Consider the following 23737-nt stretch of genomic DNA (forward strand, 5'->3'; position numbering starts at 1 on the left):
CCCCATGGCTTGGGGAAGGAAAAACAAACCAGCTCAGGAAGTCCCCCTGTAAGGAAACAGGGCAGCTGATTCCCCTCAGCTCCCACCTTCATCTGTTTACTCGCTGCCAGAGACGTGACGCTTGTCACGGGGTGCTCCCCGGGCGCTCCTCTCCCCACCACTGCTGTGCCTCTCGGGGAGCTTTTGTGCTGCGTCTTGCAAAACCGAAGGGTTTCTCGGGGAGTAGCAAAGAGGAGAGGGGACGCAACGTGGGGACTGCCTACGCAGCTCGTGACTTTTCTGCACGAGCTCTTCCCGGTATCCCCGTTGCTGCTTTAGTCCTCTGCCAGGTTGTGTTCGGAGCGGACACTTTGTGCAGCACTGGCACGGCGCTGCAGCTGGACACAGTAAATTGCACAACAGCTTCCTCATCTCATAGAAACAAAGGGCTTTGATCAGGAGGCAGCATCCCAGCGAGCCCCTTCCCCAAAAAACACACCCTGGAGATGAGTTCACAGCACCGCATTGCATCCTTGCTCCACTTTCTCCCACGTGGCCCTCGTGGGGACGCCGTGTGGCAGTGACACGCTCGGCCAGGGCTGCCAGGTGTCCGTGAGCATCATCGCGTGGCAGCAGGCACGTGGCAGCCCTGCAGCAGGGCAGCTGTGCCGTGGGGAGCCCGCTGCCGAGAGCAGAGGGGGCTGCGGGGCCTGGCATCACCGCGATGGCTGCTGACGGCTGCTGGGGCTCTTGCCAGGATAAAGGCAGCCCGAGCTGAGATGCCAGCAGCTCCTGCTGTTTTGACACGAGCTTGATTAGACCGGCACGACGCGGCATCCCCAGGCAGCGCCTGAGTGCCAGGGGCCACTGCTAGCAAATAGGATAATAAGGGCTCTCCCGGGGGCTGAGCCAGGGGGAGTGAGTGCGAGCAGCTGTTTCGCTGCCATCAGAGCGCAGCAATTTGCCACGACAGCCCCTGCGGGGCTTGCACGTGCTTCAGTGTCCCCCGGGTGTGTGCAGGAACGTCCCCGCTCTGCCCCAGGGCCCGAAGCAGCATCCCTGCTGCGCCCACACCACAGAGAGCCACGAGCACCGCAGCTTGGCTTGGGGCAGAGGTGGCCTCAGGGGTTGTGACCTCTCTGTGGCCAGATGTGGCCATGCTGTGCCAAAGGCACAGCTCTGTGTTGGGATGCCGGTACCCGAGGAGTGTCCCCTGGAGCAGGGGAAAGGGGCCTGGCAGTGCCTGTGGCATGGGGCTGGCTCTCAAACCGGCCCCGCAAGGCTCGCACATACACCCGCTGAATGCAAACACCGCCCGGGGCGTCAGCTTCCCGGAGGTGGAGCCGCACCGGCACAGGTGGCAGGGCCGAGCCCGGGTCCCACAGCGCTTGGGGAGCCCTGCTCAGGACCCCACAGCACCTGCCTTGCCCTGGGCAGGCAGCCCGCCTCCCCCAAATCCCCCCCTCGCCCTCCTGCCCCAAGCCATGGCGAGCACAGAGGGCGCAGGGGGCCGGAGGAGGAATCTGGCCCTGCTGCGGCACAAGCTGTACATGGGGGAGAGGAGGAGGACGGAGCCCGTGGTGGAGAGCAGCGCGGCCGGGGAGCACGGTGCCCTGCGAAGGAGTCAGTCCGACCGGAGCGAGTACAGCCAGAAACTGCAAGGTACCCCCGGGGAGCCGAGCTGGGTGCTGCTGGCCGTGCTCCAGGCTGGCTCCAGCCTGGCCCTGGGCAAGGGCACAGCCCTCTGTGCCCGCAGCAGGACCCAGCACTCGTCCCCTTTCCCCTCCAAATTTTTTAAAGCCCACCGTGCGTGCGGCACAGCAGATGAAACGCGATTGAGGCCACGAGTGGGGTTTGGGCGTGCTCTGCAAAATGGGATCCTTCTGCTGCTCTCCAGCAAAACGCGTCTGCAGGTGGTGGTGTGAAAAGATGATGCCTCTCTGCCTTTTCCTTTTGCACGAAGCGGGGCACGCACTAAGTAATTCCAAGCACCAAGGGCAGTTGTTTCTTCCAGTTGAGATTATCAGGGTCTCTAATGTGCTTGTCTGCTGCTTGGAGTGCGCGAGCCTGAACCGAAATACGTCCAAATAGGTGCTTGGATGGGTATGCTGATTCAAATTATACCATTATGAGGAGCGTTTCTTTTCAAAGAGCCGAATTGTGCCTGGGCCAGAAATTGGCGAATTATGTCAGTGTTGGGCCTGTCAATCAAAAATTAAATGCACCACCACAAATGGAGGAAAAGCATGGAAAATGTGCATAGCTATTTCTGGGAGAGCTCTGGAGCACAAACAGATGCCTTTCTGTGGGTTTTCAGGGTCTCAAACAACAGGATCCCATCACAAATGCGGGGTTTGAGTCTTATTCCAATATAAACATTTATTACTAATACTGATATAACTGCCTGTGGCAATCACTCTTGTGGCAGTAATCCTTTATGGGGAAATAAAATAGGAAAATACTTTAGGTTACTGTATTATGGTTTTGATGCATTTAATTAGGAAGCAGTATTCCTTCAGAGAGACAATAAAAGCAGAAAATAAAATAATAAACCAGAAAATAATAGGATTTATATGGGGGCTGCATACGCTGACAACAACAAAGAGGCCCATTGATTACACTCTTCCCTCCCAGTGATAGCTAATCGATGGGAAGATGAAAAATGTTCGGTTAAGCCAGGCACGGCTCCGCCAGGGGTGTTTCGGGGCACGAGCAGGGATCGATGCGGCCGGGCTGGTGAGCCCCAGGCACGTGTGCATGCGTGCTGCCAGGCCAGGTCGGGTTGTGACAGCGATACCCAGCAATGTACTGGGTAAGATACTCGTGTTCGCTGGAGAAAAATGTGGCTGGGTTAACGAGGGACCTGCAGGCTTCGTGCTGGGTAGAAGGCGCCTGTCCTCAGAGTAAAAATAGAGAGAGGGTGGAAATTCCTATGAAGTGTGTTTCCAGTATCGATAGAGATGCAGCTGCACACCAACACCTGATCTGGATGGAATTTTTGGTGGTCTAGATGTGCCCAGATCTGATGGATCATGGGTCCCAGACCTAACTGGTTACCAACACCAATGTGCTATGATTGTACTCCTTTATATTCTTCATTGTTCTTACCAGTGCTGGGACGCGAAGCAGCTTACTCCAAGGTGAGGGAAGGGTTTTTGTTGGCACAAAACTTTCCAGTTCTCCTTTCTCAGTGAAAACACAAACAGCTCTGTTGGTGATGCAAACAGTCTGCTGTGTATCGCCAGGTCCGGCGCCTCCGATCGCCCTGAAATGGTAAATGTTTTGCAAAAAGATTCAAATGGTAATAACTTGTGCTTGCTTCCCCCATGAGCCGGAGACACACAGCACACCCCGCTGCTGACAGGCAACCCGGGCCGAGCACGGGAGCCAGGTGTGTGACACACGATGCGTGTGTCAGTGCTGCAGCACATCTGTGCAAGGAGAAGCACACGATCGTCTCCTGAGGCTCCTTTCAGCCCTCTGTGTGGTTTGTGGGGATCCCTGCGCAGAAGGCAGGCAGTTGCCCCCACCCCAGCCATTTCCAGCAGCTAGAAAAATGGGTCCCCAAAGAAAAGCCTATGGAGCCCCCCAAAAAACACAAACAAGCAAAGAAACAACAAGTGAACAAGCTGTCTGACGTAAACATCCTGAGAATTCACTTCCCACCTTTGGATTTCCCTTAAATTTTGCCCTTTTATACAGAATCCCAACTGTTTTCTAAAAAGGGTGAGAAAGGGAGACCACCACCCAGTTCTCCAAGGCAATGAAGGTGGCTTGCCCTGTAGGTCTGCAAGCCTGAGAACAGCAATAGCATTGTCAGAGGCACAAACCTTTTGCGAGGCTTTGTCACTTTACAATTAAGGATTCATTAAGAGCACAAGCAAGCATTTTCGTGGTTGATTATTACCCAGAGACGCATCCATTCAACGCCTTATCTGGTGTGACCGCACACGCAACACCTCCCGGCCTTCCTTCTTTTGAAAAGCAAGCGAGGTGCAAAGTAACCATTTTATTCTCCAAGAGCTTGGCAAACCTGCGTGTGCCTACTTCAGCTCATCCCGTGAGACAGCCAAGGGCCACCAGCCCCATTTTAGGCTCAGACCCAGCTCCCGTGGTATTTCTGTGCCATTTTCAATAGTGCAGGATTTTCTCCTGCAAGTATGTTCTTTCAGGCAGACTCAGGAACTCGCTACTATCCGTAAGTGGCACAAAATGCTATTTAGCAGCTCTGTTTTCAAAAGTACTATCATAGCTTTTTAGCTGGTAGGTGCTGGTCTCTCCTACAGCTGAAAATCCATCAGTAGCAGCTGGAAAAGTAATGATATCAATATCTGTGTATGGCATTAGTGTCGGGATCAATCTGTGAATTAACCTGGAGCTGCCATCCTGACAGCACCGATCTCAGCAGAGGAGGTTGCTTGATGTACTTATTGGCACATAAATGTTTGCAAGATCAGGGCAGGCTGAGAGGTGGTGAATCGGGAGGATAGACCCTATCAACCAAAAAGGGATTTAAAACGGATTTAAAACTCTGTCAGGTTTTGGACAGACTTGGATTTTTTTTTTTATTTGGTGGATGCCAAACTTGTGCTTGGTGTGAAAAATGAGCTATGGAAAATGGTGGGTTTCCAGAAAGAGCCAGAGATCAACGTCTGCAGTGTTCAGTGAGGTAGTCTGTGCTTTGGTAATGCTCCTTGTGTTACAGATCTATTACACATTAACTTCCTCCTAACTCTGGATGGGAACGGCTCAACCCTGCTATCAAATGATTTGCACACGCTTTAATTTCAGGTATATCCATGCCATACCTCTACTAGACACCCTGATGCAAATCACTCAGCTATCCCCAGCGTGTTGCCTCAGACCTCCTATCTGAACCCCAGATCTTGCATTTTGCCTGTGTCTGCTGTAGCTCTGAGAAATAACCACCACCACAAATGACGCAGAAACCCGCAAAACTGCACACAAGCCTGGAAAGCTGCTCCCCCTTGGTACCCTGAAGCCCAGCAGGAGGAAACTCATCCCCTCCCTGCTCCATCATGAGCAGGGTGGACTCCATCACAACCTTCCTCTGCCCCATCCACCTCCCCTCCCTGCTTGGCTTGCAGCTTCTTCCCGCCCAGGCTACACATTTGCCCGGCCTCTGCATCTCCTGGCCGTGGTAAAGATCCTCCCCAGTTCCTTATTTGCTTTGCCCTGCACTTACTGATTAACTTTCCGCGTGCTACAATGCAGATGATATCCTATTTCATTGCAAAATGTATTGATCTTTGGAGCAGCTGGGCGGCTGAAGTACAGCACAGAGTAGAAGTCTGGATTATTTCCTGATGTGCAGGAGGTGGCTTGATGGAAATGTACCCCTGGTGCCACGAGATGGAAAAATCACAATCTAACAAATACGTTATTTTCTCATGTGCAAATTTGAGCTCGGAGGATCTAATTCTGTTAACTTGCACCGTAATAAATCTGGAGTTATTTCTTGACCTCACTGCAGTGACAGCCAGGCTGGGAAGTGATCTCATCTTCTCAGAGCAGAATCCATTTTGTGCTGCTATGTTTGCACAGCACTTAGCACGATGAAGTCCTGCTGCATGGCTCAGGACTCCGAGGTGCTGCTACAGCCTAACTAGGAACCGGGATAAGGGAGGGAAGACAAGAGGAGTCTCATGGATCCCTTTCTGAGCGTATTATCTGACATTTATTAACTGGAATACGTTGCGTTGTGGGTTACAGGGCTCTCGATTCGTACAGCTAATCCACGACCCATCTCGAGGTGCACGTGCCCCAGGGGAAGCAGTTCAGGTGCAGCCCTTCCTCACTTCTCATGTTATTAACATACGAGCTCGATGCCAGGGGAGCAGTGTATTTATATCGGCATATGACACACTGTAAAGGTTTATTTGTAAGTATTGGTGCTAACAATAAGGGCATTCTGCTGTCACCTGATGATAAGCTTTCTTCCCTTCCACTGCGGTCACATGGGATCCCTCTGTAGTCCTGTCAGCACACATATAATTAAAGCAGTCTGCTGTCAAGGAATGGAAGAAAGAACTTGCATATGGAATGTAAATATTTTCTATACCTTACGGAACATGAAGTGATCAAAGGCGGAATGACCTAATTGCACCTAGGTCTCTGATGCTGGTTTAGGAGCAAACCTGTTGCCCAGGAAGCCAGCTGTGGGGTCACTGTGGTCCTGCAGTGTTCTCCCCCCGTCTTCAGTCACCTCGGGGGCTTCTTGCCTGTGTGCAACAGACCTGCTCCAGAGCAATGCTGCTGTGTGTGTGCATGAGGCAAACAGAAAGGCATTCTCTGTAACCCTCTCCCAATCCTTCTGTGTTTCTGTGCCTAAACCGCCTCGCAAATCCAGCTGACAGAAGCTGGCGCAGATTCCTGTGTGCAATCTCTGGGTTATCTGAGGGCACAAGCTATCGGAGGGCTCGCTTTCACAGAAGAATAATTTTATCTAAGGTGGTGTGAGGTTCAGGTTTCACACGTGAAAGTACAGTGATGCTGTAATTTGTTTGCTGTACCGTGATAACTTATGCCTTCACTGCACAGTGTGGGAGCAGAACATACTTTGGAGTCCTCCAAAAGCTGCTTCAGCGATGGAAAGGCCTCTTTCCCACTCCATGCATTGATATTTGTGTACCTCTTGGTATTTTCTGTGCCTCGCTTCTACCTTCACTTCACATTAGATGTGGAGAAACCTGGGTCCTGGCCCCAGGGGGAAACGTAATATCCGACCTGAGCATCTCACTTGGGGGTACGAGATGGAGCAGACCTCTGGGAGCTGCTCACTCTACAGAGGGAAAAAGCCCAGGAAATTTGCGTGCATGCAGCTTGTCAGCCTGCCTTGCCTGCTCCTCCAGTCACCTTCCATGGGCCTCGAAGAGAGCTGCTGCACTTGCCCATTGCAGGCTCTCGCAGCGTTGCTGGATGTCTCCATCTGGGGGATATTTTTAGACTTCACACTTGCAGGAAACTGCTTCTGGTACACACGGAGCTGCTTTGTCCACGGCATCACACAATGAGCTTCTCATCTGGTATGACTAGAGCTGTGCACTTCAGTCACTCAGCTGAAAAACCAAAGTCATCACCTTCCTCACCACAACAAAATCCTCCAGGAAGGCAACTCCTGCAGATATCTGGCATTGCAAAGCAACAGTTGCAAATGCTACATTCCGCTTTACATTTTTATGTCTACTAGAAGTACCAATTACATTGTTGTAAACTGATCTTAAACTGGTCTTAAAACATAACCTGTCTCATAAACCCTTTGAGAGGCATTTTTTTCTTTTCTTTCTTCCTCTTTTTTTTTTTTTTTTTTTCCTACACCTGGCATCTCCAAAGACAAATGAGCCAAATTCTTACTGTAATTATTAATCCTCAGCAATGTCTCTTCTTGCTAATCCTCTCTCTCAAACTGTTCCAGGGCTGGTACACATTACCAGGTAGAAACAAGTCTGCTTATATTTTAAATGTGCACTTTCTGTTTCTGCATTCATTAAACTTTTGCTTACTCCACAAGGATTCCAGCAGGCTTCTAATGTTCTCAAACTGGTCAAAAGCAATCAGCTGAACATAAATTCACAGGTTTGGGCTGTAATCATCTCTTCAGTACCTTGCTCTTGCATTCTACAGAGACAGACATGTCTAAAATGAAAAAGTGAACATATTGAGTGAAAATGGAAAATTATATTACTTTTAACAAAAGGCTACATTTATTAAAAAACATGTTTTCTATAAGGAAACAGCATCTACCTGATATTTCTCGTGGTTATTTCTTCCTGTTGAGAATAGTTTTTATTTCCTGGCATTATTATCTATCATGCAATAAGGATAATAGATGAGCCCTGACATAATTCAAGAATCAAATTTGATCAGGGCAATCTAATGACATAAACTGAAAGAACAGCCTCTCTAGGGATCGTGACTTCAAGCCTGAGGTGGGATACAGTGGCTTTATTTTGTTCATATAATGCCTTCCCCTGCCACCAGTATAAAGGATTAGGAAGTTCTTCTGCAGAGCATCTCATGTTTACCTTCAAATTCCATCTGATACTGTAATAGTGCTGTGTCTGAGACAAAACGACATCTCTAAGTGAGCTCTTCCAGGAAGCCTGCTCCTGAACTCTCCCGTACAGTCACACACACACAAACTATTTTGCCCAGTTTCGAGAGGAATGTTGGCTTGGTGCAGAACTGGAACTGAAATGGATTTTCGTGTAGCTCCTTGCGAATGTGTATGTGTGGTCACATACCTGAATGAGGAAAAGGTACCTGCCATTTTAGGCACATACATAAGCAGAAGCCACAGAGGTCTTATTCCACAAACATAGCAGAAAATTGCTCAGAGGGAGCCATGAAGAGGTACTAGGACCTCTTCCACTCTCCTCCTCCCTGAAGTGAGGTGAACTCCTGTGCATGGGTTTGCTGGGGCAGAATTCAGCTTAAAATTCTTCCGATAGCCTCAGCCTTAGAGAGGAGAGACATCCTGCTCTTGTTTCCATTTCATTATCTGTGTACAAACATGAGGACAAAATGTTTATGCCTGTGTTATACAGAGACTTAAATCTAAAAACTCAAAGGTAAATGGAGGAGTTGCTTTAGAGAAAGGAAGTACATTTAGATAGGAAAAAAAAATATCTGGAGAAACAGCCCACCCCAGCTTTGTTCTGGTTCTTTGTCTTCCTTTTGCAGGACTATCAGTATGGAGGCAGAGGTGCAGTCCCAAAAAGAAGCTTTTTGAAGCAATAACTGTGGTCACATCAGTCTGACTAGAAGGTCTGACAGGAGAAGGATTAATAATAAAACTGTTTTTCCCTATAATCAGCGGTCAGTGTGGCTGTAGAAGGGCTTGAGGATGACGACACATTGCATTTGTAGGATTTTACATCTCCCAGTGGAAGTCAGCTCAAAGTCCTCTCCCCTGAAAGCTACTTGGTTTCCTCACCAGTCCGGCTCCAGGTTATCTTCTACAGCCTTGAGCTGTGTTGTACAGGTGAGCTGGACCCTGGTGCTCACTCGAGCGCTCATGACCTCGCCCTTGACAATCAGTTCAAACAACTGCAATATATTCAGTGCTGGTTATCAGCCAGCAAAGCATCAGATGCAGCTCGCTGTTGCCTCGTTAGACAGTACGCTTCCTACGAGGAGCTGACATCAAGGCGTAACAGCCTGATCCTCAGCAGAGATCCCTGTCCTCTGCTGCTGAGTGAGAAAATCCCATGCTGTCAAGCCACGACCTGGGTAATGCGGAGATGAGTGCAGTAATGACACGTCTGCCTTTGCTGGTACTCTGCACCATCTTGTGGCTAGCAGAAAAACATCAGAATACCCTCTGAAATCCTCCACTTGTGTTTTTCCTAATGCAAAATACAGACCCAGCTAAAATTCCGTGTCCTTTGTACAGCTGCCACCAATGTCTGCGGGTTGCCTTATGAACCAGCAGAAGGAAGACCATTGCTACATATGAGCAGGTTGTGTGCATGTCCTGTAGCATACATAACTAAACCTGGCTGTAGAAGATTCCCTTGGATTTCCGTGTATTTAGAAATAATTGTATGGTCTGGTCTTAAATTTGGAAAAATAGGAAAGAATCTCCTGATCCCAGTGATTTCTGCTGGCCCAAGAAATGTCTGTTATTGATCATTAAAGGTTTTCCCATATTCCCCTGTATAATTCCTTTGCCTCCTTCAAAGAACTTTTTAAAAACAGAATTCTGTGTTTCATCATCATCCTTAGGAACATTGTCTTCATTTGAAAGTCCATCTTCCAGCACCTACAGCCCTCAGCCTCCCATGAGCAGAGCACAGCTTTAGATCGTACAGAACAAAGGCTGTTCCAGTGAAACGTATGGTAAAACCAGAGCCTTTTCCTTCCCCAAATCTTATTAGACTTCAGGCTGAGACTGTGTTTTCAGAGGAGTAGAAGGGCATCAGCCATACTTGGATTTTGGCGTGCCCAGGATGACACGGGACTGTGGTCAGTGGGGAAGCAGAGCAGTGGGAGAAGCACCTGGGGTATTTGGGGCCTTGGTGTGACAGCCAGCAGAGGAAGCATGACAAGGGCAATGAAGAGACCATGCTGCTCACCAATCTCCCCCTGTGCTCTTTGAAACAGAAAAAATGGCCCCGCAGTCAGGGTCCTCATCCCCGGCCGCTTTGCCCCAGGAGGATGAGGAAGCTACCAGACGTATGATGGCCAAGAGAGTAAAAATCATCGCCGAGCTCATGCAGACAGAGAGGGACTATATCAGCGACCTGGATCTCTGCATCAAGGAAGTGATTCAGCCTCTGAGAAACAAGCAGGTAAGCACCGGGGGCGGAGGATGGGGGGGGGGGGGTGACGTCAAGGTCCAAATTCACCCACGGTCTGTTTGCAGATCATCTCAAGGCAAGCACAAATGTCAGCCTGAAGAGAGGCACGGTGCCAGGAGCAGCTCCAGAGCTGGCTTTCTGGAAAGGGGACGTGCCAGGACTCCAGTGAGCAGAGTGGGAAGTCAGATACACTTCTGGCACTTGGCATTGCATGTGCATAAAGCCTGAATCAGGGTGCTTGCCCAGAGGGCAGCTTAGATGCTATATCCCTGCTCCCAGGCTTGGGCTGGGATGGCAGCTTCCACCTCTCCGTACTGCTGTGCACATAACCCCTGGTACATGCCCTGGCAGACCTTTACTGGCACCTCTAAAAGCAGTAAAAGACAACAAGCATTTTCCATGGTAACAGCCTGGAATGGCTTGAACCTTCCCATCAAGGTTAAATTCTGTCTTAAAAATGACTTCAGCCAGCCTTTCTGACAGCTGTGGTGGAGAAACACCATGCATGACAGCCCAGCAAGCACTTTAGAAATTTGCATTCTACGCAGAAAAGCTAAATTTAAGCAGGAAGGCTCATAAACTATCTTTCAGGCAAGAAGATCTTATTAGGCCACTAGTTCCCATTTTCCCTTTCAGCTGAGACTTCAAAGAGCACCTTTTCCTCAACAATATTTCAATTTTTAGGAAAATTGTGCAGTCTCAAGCTGGGAATAGAAGAGCTTGTCCAGAGAAAGATTTAAATTCGTGGGGCCTGCAACATAGCATTCACAGAGGCTGCACAAATGATATGCACTGCTAATATATCATAGAAGTAGTTTTAAACAGACCTTAACCCTGTGTTTTGTATGTATGGGTCCTTACAAAACTGGTCACATCATATGGGTGCAGGGGCCAAAGTGTCTTTAAACAGTGCTGACGCTGCTTCTTTGGGAAACTGTGTGGCCAACTGAAACCTGTGCTGCTTAAGCTCCTGCAGGACCATCTCTTTGTTTCCTAAAACTGTCAGAGTTTGTTCCAACCCATCTTTGGAAGAGCTGCCATCAGCTGGTGTAACTCCTTGGAGTTCTTGACTTCCTCCTCCCAATCATTCATCTGCTTACAAGTGGTCTCCACTCGGCTCCCTCCTCGGCCTGGCCAACACCCAGCAAGAGCACTCTCTGCTCAAACTCACCAAGATTTTTAACAAGCATGCTGTATTCCTCTTGCTAGCCAACTGGAAACATACATTTCGATTCTGTCCCTTGTCAGCGTGTTACCACGAGTCCAGGCACAGCATAGTTCCAAAGGCAATGCAGGCATTGCGCTGCAGCGGAGGTCAGAAGTCCTATGATAGATGTATACAGGAAAAGTAATTTAGAAATTATAACTGTCTTAATTTAATAACCTCTGCATTTTTGAAAGGCTTTCAAGAATGTTATATGGTTTTAAGGCTACTTCTTGGATAAACTACCATATTTGAAAGTTTGTAATGCATTTAGAGAAGGATAACATTTAGAAAATTGACCTAGCAATGAATCTGTTTCATATTTCCAAATGGATAAAAAATGCTTTATCCCCTAACAATTATAAAAAAAAATTAACTATGTTAGTACTGAGAGTATATTGCTGATTCTGTTACAATGGCACTCAATTTGATCCTCCCAGCATCTGGTGAGCTGCTGTGTAAGTAAGCAATTCCATTTCTAATGGAGAGACATTCAGAGAGCGTCAATGTGGATGTCAAAGTCAGTCTTGCCTTTGTTCTCAGTGTTAGCATATTACCACTCTCTGTCTCTAATTGTTCCTGAATATTAACTCTTGCCCTGGTGTGTGAGGGCGTAAATAACTGCTATATGAAAGTATGTGCCCTGAAAATTCTTTATGTTTCATTAAAAAAAATATATATATATCTAAAATTCTGTAGTTATTCTAAAAGGAATAGGAACATGGAGCCAAATATTTTGCTGATGTAATCTGAACCAGTTCACTGAAGTCAGTGGTGTGCTCCCAGACGCTGTAGAAAGTATTTTTGGTTATCTAAATAATTTTTGATTATTTGAATACCCAGAACTGTAAATGTGTTTGTTCTAGTGGAAACGATATGATCTTGATTTCACTCTTCAGATATATAGGACCACTAAATGAAAATGGTGCCACCACTTGGAAGTCTTTGTACCTGACAGCTAGCACCAAAGCATCAAGGTCCCAGTTTATGTAGCAGCCTCTGCTAGCAACTAGAAATCAGGGAATCAAAACCACTGTCAACTATTCTTCTTCTCAATGGGAAAATAAACAAACATTTTAAAGGCTGCTAAAGATCTTTCCTCTATTCAGATGATAATGTTTATTTCCTTCCTAGGTAAACACTTTCAGATTAGGAACGAATAGTTCAAAATAAGGTTAAAAACACTTGATAAAATGCCCTTTGTTAACTGCGTCAACCCAATTATACTAATCCGAAAACTGTATATGTATCCTTGAAGTCACAAGGAGGATGTTTATATGAGGTTTTACAGAAGCGATGCTTCCTGGAGTGTTGAACACACAGGGCTTAGCAAGAGAAGGTCTGTAAAATACAATGTCCTTCTTTATCCTTCCTTAGTAGCTGCTTAATATTTGTATTCCATTAGATTGTTCACTTTGACGTGGATGGCTTGTTTAGCAACATTGAATCGGTCCATCAAATATCAGCCAAACTGCTGTCACTGTTGGAAGAAGCCACGACAGATGTGGAACCACCCATGCAAGTAATCGGTATGTTTACTGTCCTCTTGAGTTCTACAAAGCCACGTGAAAGAATAAACATAACACTCTCCTGTCCTCTACCATCATCAGACCTAACTAGTACTGCTCCCAGAGGCTAACTTGCTACAAGCTGTCCACGGTAATGCAGGCAAAAGGAAATGTGAAGCCTGTCCAGTGGCTCTGCTGGGCTCGTAACAGGCCTGGTCATGGTGCCCTCATTCCATCCTTCCAGATGTTGACGGGAAGAAAGGCTGGAGAGAGTGAGTTTAGAATGAGTAAATACCACAACACTGAGTTATGCTACATATTGATAACTTAATTTTCATCTAGCTTAGTGTTACCTACCTAACTGCTCATGCTCAGACTGACTCTTATATTGCATGCTCATACTGGTACCACTTGAGAAAAGCATTAAAATTTATTGGAATAATAAAAACATAAAAAACCCCACACATTGTAAGTATATTTACTGGAAATATAATTCACGTAAGAGGTGATTAAGTGCAATTAACAGGGACATGGTCAGTGAAAGAAAGAAAGCTGTAATTGATACAGAGCTTGTGGGAATCTGTGTAGGAATGCTTGTAGGGATCACAGGTATTTTTAGCAAATGGATTGTCCTTGGATATATCACAGCAATCATGTGTCCTGCAGCTCAGGTCACGACTGTTATGGCTGTGATCTATTCGCTTGACCTTCTGGCACAGCTGGAAAAAAATAAGAAGTTTCCATTCATCAGCTCTTCTGTAACTGCTTATTCAGTGCAGAGGCAGTAGGTGATCCAGCTTACGGGATCAGGTGAGAGATCTTAATTAGTTTCAGTGCAAAGTCAGCCAGTTTAGCTTAAAAAACTTTCAGCTATGATTCAGAGGTTCTCTTTTCCCTAAACTGACCACACACCACAGGTAACGTGTTACAGAAAGAACCCGTCTTCTCACAACTAATGGGGTAAAAACTTATTGGTTGACATTTGACTGGGAAACGTGGTATTAAAGCATACGAGGCTTGGGAAAAGTATTAATCCTAGTATGTCTCAATCTGGTTTGCCAAGGCAACAGCTTAACGTAGTTTGATGAGACTGTGTTGTTTGGCAGGATTTCAATAAAAGTGCATCATGATGAGTCATAGCCTTAATAAGCAATGTTCTATTCTAGCAGGAAGTGGCTTTCTCACAGCAAGGAGAATCATCCTTTTAGTTCTCTGCCATATCCAGAAGTAAAGACAAACAATTTCATCTATCTCTTAGGGTGTACTTCTCCAGAATCAGACAAAGAAACGTGAAAATATATGGGATTTTGGATCAGAGGACTGACTTAATTATGGCAGGGAAAAAGATGGAATGTAAGGTGAAAGCACTTCTTCCAAAGGCTGAGAGAAAAGCAGGGAGGATAATTGCATCACTATAAGCAATAAGTCAGTAAGTTTGCCATCCTTTAGAAGCAGAACAGATGATAATTGTGTCTTGAGGATCCTCATAATCAGTGTAAAAGTTGTTAAAGCCAGTCTGTGGAAAAAACAGGATGAGAATCTCTTTAGCACACCCATTATGTTCTATCGTGTTTATGGTATTTAAAGATCCTCCATCAAAACATCCTCCTTTGGAAGGCAACCCAGTCACAGTGAGGTTGAAGAGAACTGCTGTTTCACTGGTTTGAAACTAAAACAATGCAGTTGCTTATATTTATGTCTTTTGATGACAGATTTGGATCTGTCAGAATGCACAAAAGACTCAGTATTTTCAAACCTGTGCCCAAATATGTATTTCTGGCCCCTAAATCAAGCTTCCACAGTGATACGCTCAAAGATCAACTGATTCAATCCATACAACTCAAAACCGAGAAGAGCTTTAAGCTTAGGAACCTTAGCTGCTTTTAAAAGATCCCATCCATGAAATCAGTACATCATTTTTTTCTCATCATTTAGCATCAGCGAAAATACCTGTCATTATGGCGCAGTACGTCAATGAACAGATCTTGGTCATGTCTGTTTTGGAAGACAGAATGATCATTTCCAGGCTCTAATATATGCTGAAGGGAACTGTAAGTCTCTAGTTTGCATTTTTGCTACAGAAAACATGACCTCTCTTGAGAGCTTAGCATTACTACAGGCTGTGCTAAGCACTTGGGGCTCTGCTTAAAGTTAGTGAAAAGTGTGAGAGCTCAGCATCTCTGTAAAGCAGGCACCGAGGGTGCAGAATCAGGAGAGAGCTTGTTAAGGTTTCCCCTCACACTGCCAGCTAGTAAAGGCCGGTATAGAGAGTTCACGGGAATGTCAGGAGGCAACGTGTCTTGCCAGCCATCAGCATCAGCATTTAACACGAGACAGAGAAAATAGGGATGACAGCACCTGAAGAAGATCCAAGTAGAGGATGCTGCTGCTTTTCTGACGGTGGCCTTACAGTAACTAAAATGAACTTCTGTGGTCTTAACTCAGTCATTGTTGTTCCCTTGTTCGCACCTTGAAACCAACATGCATTAGACAGCCCAGTTAACCTTCACTGCTAGGGGAAAAAACCCAGAGCTGTGTTACTGTGGTAACTGAATCATTTTTCACTTTACGACAGAGCAGTTCAATGCAATGTATTATGAAACAGCCCACTCCGGTCAGGATGAAACATGCAGGATGCCTGACAGCTTTGTGCTCGCTGTGAATGAACGGAGAGCTCCCAATTAACACGGTGTTCGGCTTTTAACTTTAATAATCATCGCTATAACTCAACAGGAATGTTTATAAAACATCGGACTGGTTGCCATGTAGATGCTATTTCTCCGTAAATGCCCCAGACAGTAGTGTTCACCATCACTGTTGTTTATAATGTGTATTGCCAAGGATGCTGATCAGGGTGCTGCTACAGAAGTGTAGGAGCCAAATGAGTATCTCAGCAGAAAAGATGAAGTGTGCCTTCTTCATTCGGATAATATTTCTTAGGTACACGGAAACGGGCAGGGGGGGCTTTAGACTGAGAGAATTACGCACCAGAATTAAATGGGAAATGAGTGCAGGACTACTTCAGTGCCTCTAAAATTCCCAACTGTTTGGGGGGCAAAATGGTGTCGTAGAGGACTGGAAATGTAAATGTTTTCCCCTTTCAGTTGTATATAAACCTAAGGGCTATATAGAAATGGCTGCAATCCACAGTGGTTTTATTTCATTAGGGGAGGGGTGGAGGTTGTTCCTGTGTCATGTAAAGAAAAATCTCTACTCTAGGCCATAACAACTGCCATTTCAGGATGCTGCAAAACAGATAAACGTGAAATGGCTAATGGGAGATGGAGTCATTATTCCCGTTATAACCCATTTAAGTTCATATTCAGTTGAAAAAAAAAAGTCAAAGGGAAAATTAACATGGTTACATGCACTCCTCCTGCTGGCCCACACCACCACAATGCTCTCCCCTGAACAGCGAAGCTCTCCTGTTTGGTTTTCACTGAAGGGGTGTTGAGGTGGGGCAGTGAATCAGGGGGTTGTGCATGAAAGGGTGCAGGTGTAGAGGTTTCATCCCTTTTCCAGGGGGAATTTTTGTGCATTAACACTGATATAATGGTGCCCGGCTCTGACAAAGATGAGCAGCTGAGAAATACATGTAATAAATAATGCACATAAACACGCAAGATCGTTTCTAAGGGAAGTAAAGTGGAAGCCAGCCTTTTTAGCTCACGGCTAATGTGGTGGAATAATAAAACTCCTTCTGAGATGCCGTTGTCTGGCTTGACACGCTTTGTTTTTCTCTTTAACAGGGGAAGTGTTCTTGCAGATTAAAGGCCCACTAGAAGACACATATAAAATCTACTGCTATCGCCACGATGATGCACACACCATGCTGGAATCCTATGAAAAGGATGAAGAACTAAAGCAGCATTTAAGACACTGTGTACAGTCCTTAAAGTAAGATCTTTTCAAATGATGATTTCCGTCCATAGTCAGTTGCCTGGCAGGGAACATTTTAAATGGATGTAGATGAAAGGTCCCCTGTAAATCCAGAGTTTTATGAGGCTTGCTGGGAGCTCTGGCTTATGCTGCTTTCATGAAAAGATGACAAGCCAGGGGCCATGATTAGATTTCTTTCTCTCTAGGATGGCCAAAAATAGCACAAGAAAGGTTTCTCTTCCCTTAGCTTCAGTGCCCCATACTGGCAGAAGAAATGCTGCATCATATAATGGGCTGCTGGGAACACCTTGCCCTGCTCCTAGGAAACATACTGCCCCCATTTTCAGCACTTCTATTGCTCGAGTTAAAGCAGCGTGCGCTAGAGCTGTTCACACACTCAGGTGTTTCTGGGCCCCTGCTGTAAGGCCCCAGGGGTCTGGAGCCTCGTGATGGGGATATTTGATAGTGGTCAGTGCTGAAGCAAGTTGTCAGGTCGTCCCACCAGTGGAATTTGCTTCATGCCATCGTCCCCAGTGCCAGCCCCTCAGGGAAATGTTTTGAGACCTTGGGGTGAAGCACAATAAATGCCTCTCTCTTTCCTTCCATGTGGCTTCCTCCTGCACCCTGTCACGAGAAGCAGCTCACTTTCTCCATGGGGAGCGCTTCTTTTCCCACCCACAAGCTCCCTTGCTCCCTCATTTTCTCAAAAATCTTGCAGAGAGCTGTCACGAGGGAGCATACCATGGTCCTTCAGATCATAGGTCTCTCAGGTCTCTCACCAGCTCCAGAAAAGGCCCGTGCTGCATGCTTCCAGGAGAGATGTAAAGCTATCACAAATAATTAATGGCGTGTACATCAGCAACAGATATTTCAGCTATACCCCAGCTAATGATCAGTCGGCAGAGATGCCTTAAGACTTAGGAGATGGGAAGTGTGCTGGAGTGAAATCTGGGAATAGTGGCAGAAGAAACCATTATCAAAATTAAAAGAGAAATGTTTCCTTTGAAGACAGTTTATACTGAAAATAAGGCTTACTTTGTGCAACATGGCCTGTTATTAAATAGATAGCAAAGTGTATGTGCAGGGTACTGAGGCTTTAACCACCCTGGAAGCTGAAAGAAATAGATTTTCATATAAACTCGGGCTTTCAGGCTAACGGACGGCCAGGTAACATCCCCTAAGGGGGTGTTTTAGTTGCTGACTCCTACAATATTCTTTTCCGGCTAATCAAGAGAAGTTGTTACTGTCATTCACTCATCCCTACTGCTGAGGCAAGAGGATATGGAAGGAAATAAAGATAAAAGATAGTGTCCATGTAGATGCTGGGGTGGAAGTTGCCACTTGAATTCCAGAGGCAGTAAGAGAAGCTCCTGTTCCATCATCACAGCTGGGATTTGTGAAGAGAAAGGATATTTTATGCTGAACCACTGTAGCCTTTGGTAGCAGGAAGTGACAACACCTTCCTCACAATGAAGCCTTGTTTTGTCTTGTTCTTTCCTGAGTAGCCTTTAAACAGGAACCAATGAAAAAAACACAACTGCAAGTATACTACGTTGTGCTTTTCTCCCAGTGGCTAGGGACTGCTGCCAATTCAAACACGAAGACCTGAAAGCGCACGCTCGGATGTGGAGCTGTGGTCACCTAAACCTTCTTACTTCTTATTAGAGAGCACTTGTCCTAGGAAGAAAACTACACAGCATTTTTACCAAATAAGTTGCAGACTGTTTTCTGGTGTGAGACATAAGATACATGGGGGGCAGTGACTGCTATTTTTGAAAAATGTTTACTTCTTAAATATTTTTTTTTCCTTGGGAAGAATACTGTTACATTTTAAAACATTTAAAAAGTCAAACTAGAGGCTTCTGTTCCTCAGCTGAGTAATATCTGCCATGCAAAAACCGACTTCTATATCAGGAGTAATTTGAAAGTGGCTCTGTGCACATCTGTACAGACAAATCAGATTTAATTAGCCATGCTTAGATTCCTACTCCTCCTGTTGACTGCAGAGGAGAAATTCCATCCCAAAATGTAGGTGTCTGCCTTGGAGACATGTGTAAATCCAAATTCTGTAGAATTCCGTGTTTAAGCAGCGATTATGCAAAACGGGGATGTTGTTTGCTAGCTTAGCCAAAGAAATGCATGCAGCTGGTAAAAATGAAAGGATGCTGGCAACTACCTGCTCTGCTTTCAGTCTGAAGTAGTTTGGTCAACTATTACGGGGGCAGAGGGACGTCACGAGCACTCAAAGAGCTGATGGTGCAGAAGCGATGAAAGCGGCAGCTTCCAGATGCTCGGTTAGCCACCGGTGGGCGAGGAGATAGGAGTGCAGGCAGGCAGAAAGCAGTGGCTGATGATGTGATGGCAGTGCTCAATAGCAGAAAAGCTTAATGCAGAGATGAAGCGACATTTTGGTTCCCTTGCATTGGGGTGAACTTTTTGAAGTTCAGTCGTACCAGAAGGAAAGTATTCTATGTGCATATTCGCATATTTCCAAATTACAGTCGTATATCCCTGCTGCTTTCAGTATATATATTGACATTTTTCTACTCTCAAGAGGTTTCGATTGATATGTAGCCTCCCAGAAAATAGAATAATGTCATTGATTCTCTATCCTAAAAGGCTGAAATGTATTATTTTGCATTTAGAAATATGTTTTTACTTAAAGAAAGTAGACAGGGATGTATTTAAAGTCTAAGAATAACATGCCTAATTTTGCTTTTTGTCTTAAGGACTTGATGATAGTTACTGTTACTAGCACAGTGACCCAAACTTCCTTCTCCAACAGTTTTAGAAGATGACTAGGCTTTACAGCTAAAGTCAGGTTTCTGACAATCCTTTTTCATTTGGGGCTGTCCTTTCAAAAAGATATAGGGCCAGATTCATTGGTACCCTCTGGCTGTTTTGTGCAGTTCTGCTGACACACAGCAGCCATAAACCTAAGTTAACTGGCCAGTTACAGCTGCTCTGTGTCACTGAAGTGTATCTGAGAATCTGGCCCGTGATCTGTATAAATCCTTTTAAGAGGAAGCTAATATATGTTTTGGTTTCTTTTCTTTTTCAGAAAGATGTACGAGGAAGAGTAAGTACTGTATCTTTTTTTTTTTTTTTTAATGTAAAATAATCTTGAAAATACCTTTTATTTATCTTATGCTTAAAACTGTACATGTAGATATTTTAAGAAAACAAACCTGTTTCCGTATAATGTATAGATTTCTACAGGACATGTGTGATAAAGACTCTCAGTTTTAATTTCTCTAAGCCTGTCTGGTTTTCTAATTACTACTGCACCAGCTTTGTACTATTTTTCAAAATTTGTGGTTGATGAAGCTACTTAATTTGGTTGCCAACTCATTCAGAGCTCTTTATTACCACCTTGTTGTCTAATAAATGTCTTAGAGAGCTCCGAGGTCCTCAAGAGTGCTTGTCAACAACTTAATGTCAAACATGAAAATCCAGACACCCTTAAATCATTCTGCATTAGGCCCCTGTGGACCTGTTCAACACACACTAGGCTCACAGGTAAAGCTATTCCTAAGGTGACGGCACCTTTGGTAGCCCTAAATATGTAAGAAATCTGTCTTTCTCCAGAGCTTCCCTCTGGCAGTGGCTGGAGGGTCATCAAAAAAGAACAAGTTGATGGCAACACTTTGCCAGAACACTCACCCAGCCTCTGAAACCTCATGGTTAAGGGACTTCTATGCTTAATGTGACATCTTTGAAAAGCTTAAGGTAGAATTCATCACTTCTGCAGTTTTGGACATCCAGCAGGCCAGGATCATTGAAATGCAACAACTCCTGAAGTTACCTGCAGGGAGAGGTCAGAGGAGGGGTTAGCCAAACTAAAGAAAATGATTGCAACCTAGACCAAAATGTTAAGGGAGAAAAGAGGAGTGGGCATGCTTTATACAGGTAGGAGAGGAACACCTGTAACATCAGAGAATTTGACAGTCAGTCAGACATCACAAGTAAAGTCAGTGTAAAATAGACTTTGAAGGATTTGCGTATTGAAATCCTAAACTGGAGTTTTCAAGATTTATTCTATGATTTGAAATAGTTTTGCTCCATTTGGTTTTGATGAAGGATGTTCTGTAATCCTTTCTCAAAAGGAGCGGGGTTCTTAAGAGGAACACAACATACCCAGAGAGTAACAATAAGCTCATGTGAGAGAGCAACGCATGTCTAAATAACACAAGACTGGTTGCTCTAATAACTTTATCCGAAATTAACGTCCAGTTTTCTACTTTGAACAGTTTCCAGTGGACCATAGCTTACAACCCACTGGCTGAGTTGAAACTGGCTCTTGTAAAGCCTCACAAGGAGCGATGCTGGCTACCTCGCATGGCGTGGTGGCATTTCTGTTTGCCTCTGAAGGGCAGGGCACTCAGAAATGCCGCTTCCTGCGATTCAGCGTAGAAGTTGTGGAGTCACAGCAGCCCTTGGGCAGGACTGCACCTGAAAATCTGCTTAATGGTGAACTGGAAAGCACGGTGTAACTCACCCCAAACCATCTCCCAGATTGCTTTTCATTCAAGCATGGTCAAGAAAACAATTACATACATAACAGACAATGCTGCCCTTTGCTATCAACTAGATGGGCTGAATTCTGCTTGGATTAACAACTGTGCAGCCTCAGTGAATTCCCTGGGTTTGCATGAAAGCCCTACAGCAGAGAGCATTATTTGCCCTGCACGTTTTGTGCTAAGCTCTCACACAGTAAATCATAAAGCCCAAGTCTTTAAGACACGCTGCGGCCCGTGATGCACGCATACAAATTCAGAACTGCCAAGCCAAACACGACACTGTCCTCAGCCCTGTGACCATACTGGTTATCACGTCCACCACTGGACCTACCTGCGAGACACTGAGAGCACGTGAAACGAAATCCTGAATCACCTCTCTTTGCGTAGCTCGCCACCATGTATTTTTTAAAGCGGTGGCAGTCTTTCTGTGTTTGTGCTTGCTTTGTTGTGAGGAGGGAGGCAGGGCACGCTGCGAAGCTCGCCGCAGTGAAGCCAGCTGCATTTACTGCAGAGCTATGGTGATAATTTGCGATGAGATTAGAGCAGCTACTTACAACCCAGAGTTCTTGCTAAATTCACGATAAGACGGGGGAGAGGCTGAAGCAGCATTGCAAATGAATTATCAACTTAATTTTCTGCACAATGGATGTCACAAGCCTGTTTCAGCTGTGTGGCAAGGCCACGTCCTGCCTGGCTGCTGGGTGCATACTAACAGGGACACTGGAAACGGGGCTCATCCAGGGAGAGAGGTGATCATCAGATAATCTTGCTGGGGAGAATTAGACGAGTCGAACTTTGTGGCACTTTGTGCCCCAGGGAGTCATTATCTTATAACAAACCTACTATCTCTCAAACCATATTGCTAGACTGTGTCATGCAGATACGCAAACAGAGGGCTGTTTATCACTTGGGCAGCTGTCCAAAGTGCAACTGTATAAAAAGAAGACACTTGAAGATTTTTCCATTCATGAGGCAGCTTTTATAGAATTGCATTCATGGGGCTTTTCAGAGAAAACAATAACAATTTAAGATTTTTTTTCTCCTTATTGCTGCCAGAAGCTGAAAGAAGGCAAAATAGCTCTATATATTTAATGTAGGATAGAGGGGAAATGAGGGGGATTGAAATGATGAGAAGGTTTGGGGACATCAAGAAGCTCTAAAAGGCATCTACTGTTAATTTTTTTCATGCAGAACTTTTCACAGATAATGCCTGTGCAAGAGAGATGGTTTAAATATGCAGATGTCTCTTCTCAAAGGCATTCAAATCGTTCGTTAATTAGTCAGCAGTAAGGACTGGCTGTTTTACTTTTTATACATATAAAAGTGGGAAAGAAAGCTTTTTTTTCTCTTTTACTCTTTCTGCTGAACAAAACAATAGACGTCAGCCTGCAAAACCAAGTGGATGTTCCCTGTTTTTTATACTTCTATGCTGTAACATTCCCTCTTCCCATATTCGGAAATCCTTCTTCCTCTGGCATTACCTCTTGCACAGTTAGTGTCAGACAACCTTTTTCCTTCCAAGACAGCCTTTTTGGGGCATGCAGATGGAAAGTCTGCTCTGCTTTACTGTCCTTCACGCTGTCACCTACTGCTCACTCATGGTTTCAAGGTGGGGGTCTGTGAGGCAGGGGCATTTCATGGCAGCACCGGTAGTGCCCTGTGCCAGCCCCGTGCAGGCTCAGGCATCATGCGATGTCACCTACTGGAAGCCAGCTCAGAAAAATAGCAGGTAAAGGATGGCAGAGCTTGCACTGGCAGGTTGAGAGGTGTTGTGAGAAGGGATGCAGCAGTGAAAGGGCATCCCGTTTACTCACAACATGGAGATGTTGCAATTTTAAGGCCGAAGGCCCAGAGCAGGATGTAATGGCTTCAGTCACATGCATTTCTCAAACTTCCTGTTATTTGCTCTTCCACCTACGTCTCCCTTCTTGGGTGTTGTGGTGTGCAACTTGTACCATACACGCCCCTCAGACTGAGTGGGCCAGTTTCAGAGGTCATGTCTAAGCAATAGTCTGGCAAGTTGCTGAAAATACAGAAAACTCAGACCTGGTGTGTATTTCTCACTGAGGGGGCGAGAGGATGGTTTCGTTTACAACGGCCCATGTTCCCTGACAGATGTATCTTATTTTTTGACTTAAGTGGTGATTGCACTTCTATGACTCAGTGCAAAGCATTGCTCTGGTTTTGATATTTTCTGTAGTTGAAAGCTCAACTGAAGGATATAAAAGGCAGCAGCTTCAATGACTAGACAGAAATAATAAGATTTTTTTTTTTTGTCTTCAAGGAGTTTCTCCTTATGTGACTTTTTCTTGGTATAAATTATAG

At 45.5% G+C, this 23737-nt stretch overlaps 1 protein-coding gene and 1 long non-coding RNA gene across 3 annotated transcripts in view; one reads left to right on the top strand and one right to left on the bottom strand.

The window, feature by feature from the left end:
• Positions 1–1346: 1346 nt before the first annotated feature.
• ARHGEF38 (Rho guanine nucleotide exchange factor 38) overlaps positions 1347–23737 on the top strand; it is a 37539-nt gene continuing 15148 nt past the window's right edge. The window contains exons 1-5 of the mRNA XM_084517224.1: positions 1347–1641; positions 10105–10292; positions 12911–13034; positions 16763–16910; positions 19954–19971. Coding sequence (XP_084373350.1) covers positions 1464–1641; positions 10105–10292; positions 12911–13034; positions 16763–16910; positions 19954–19971 — 656 coding nt within the window. The 5' untranslated portion in view covers positions 1347–1463. The remainder of the gene's footprint in view (positions 1642–10104; positions 10293–12910; positions 13035–16762; positions 16911–19953; positions 19972–23737) is intronic.
• On the bottom strand, positions 2333–23731 carry LOC311435808. Of its 2 annotated transcripts, none has more exons than XR_014692412.1 (5): positions 21744–23731; positions 20556–20697; positions 11473–11625; positions 5186–7635; positions 2333–3244 (listed from the first exon to the last, which is right to left on the bottom strand). It is a non-coding gene; the product is annotated as an uncharacterized lncRNA (long non-coding RNA). The 2 variants fall into 2 exon arrangements; XR_014692413.1 differs by having other exon boundaries at positions 5186–8500.

This window comes from Aythya ferina, assembly GCF_964211825.1.
Source record: "Aythya ferina genome assembly, chromosome: 4".
Lineage (NCBI taxonomy): Eukaryota > Metazoa > Chordata > Aves > Anseriformes > Anatidae > Aythya > Aythya ferina.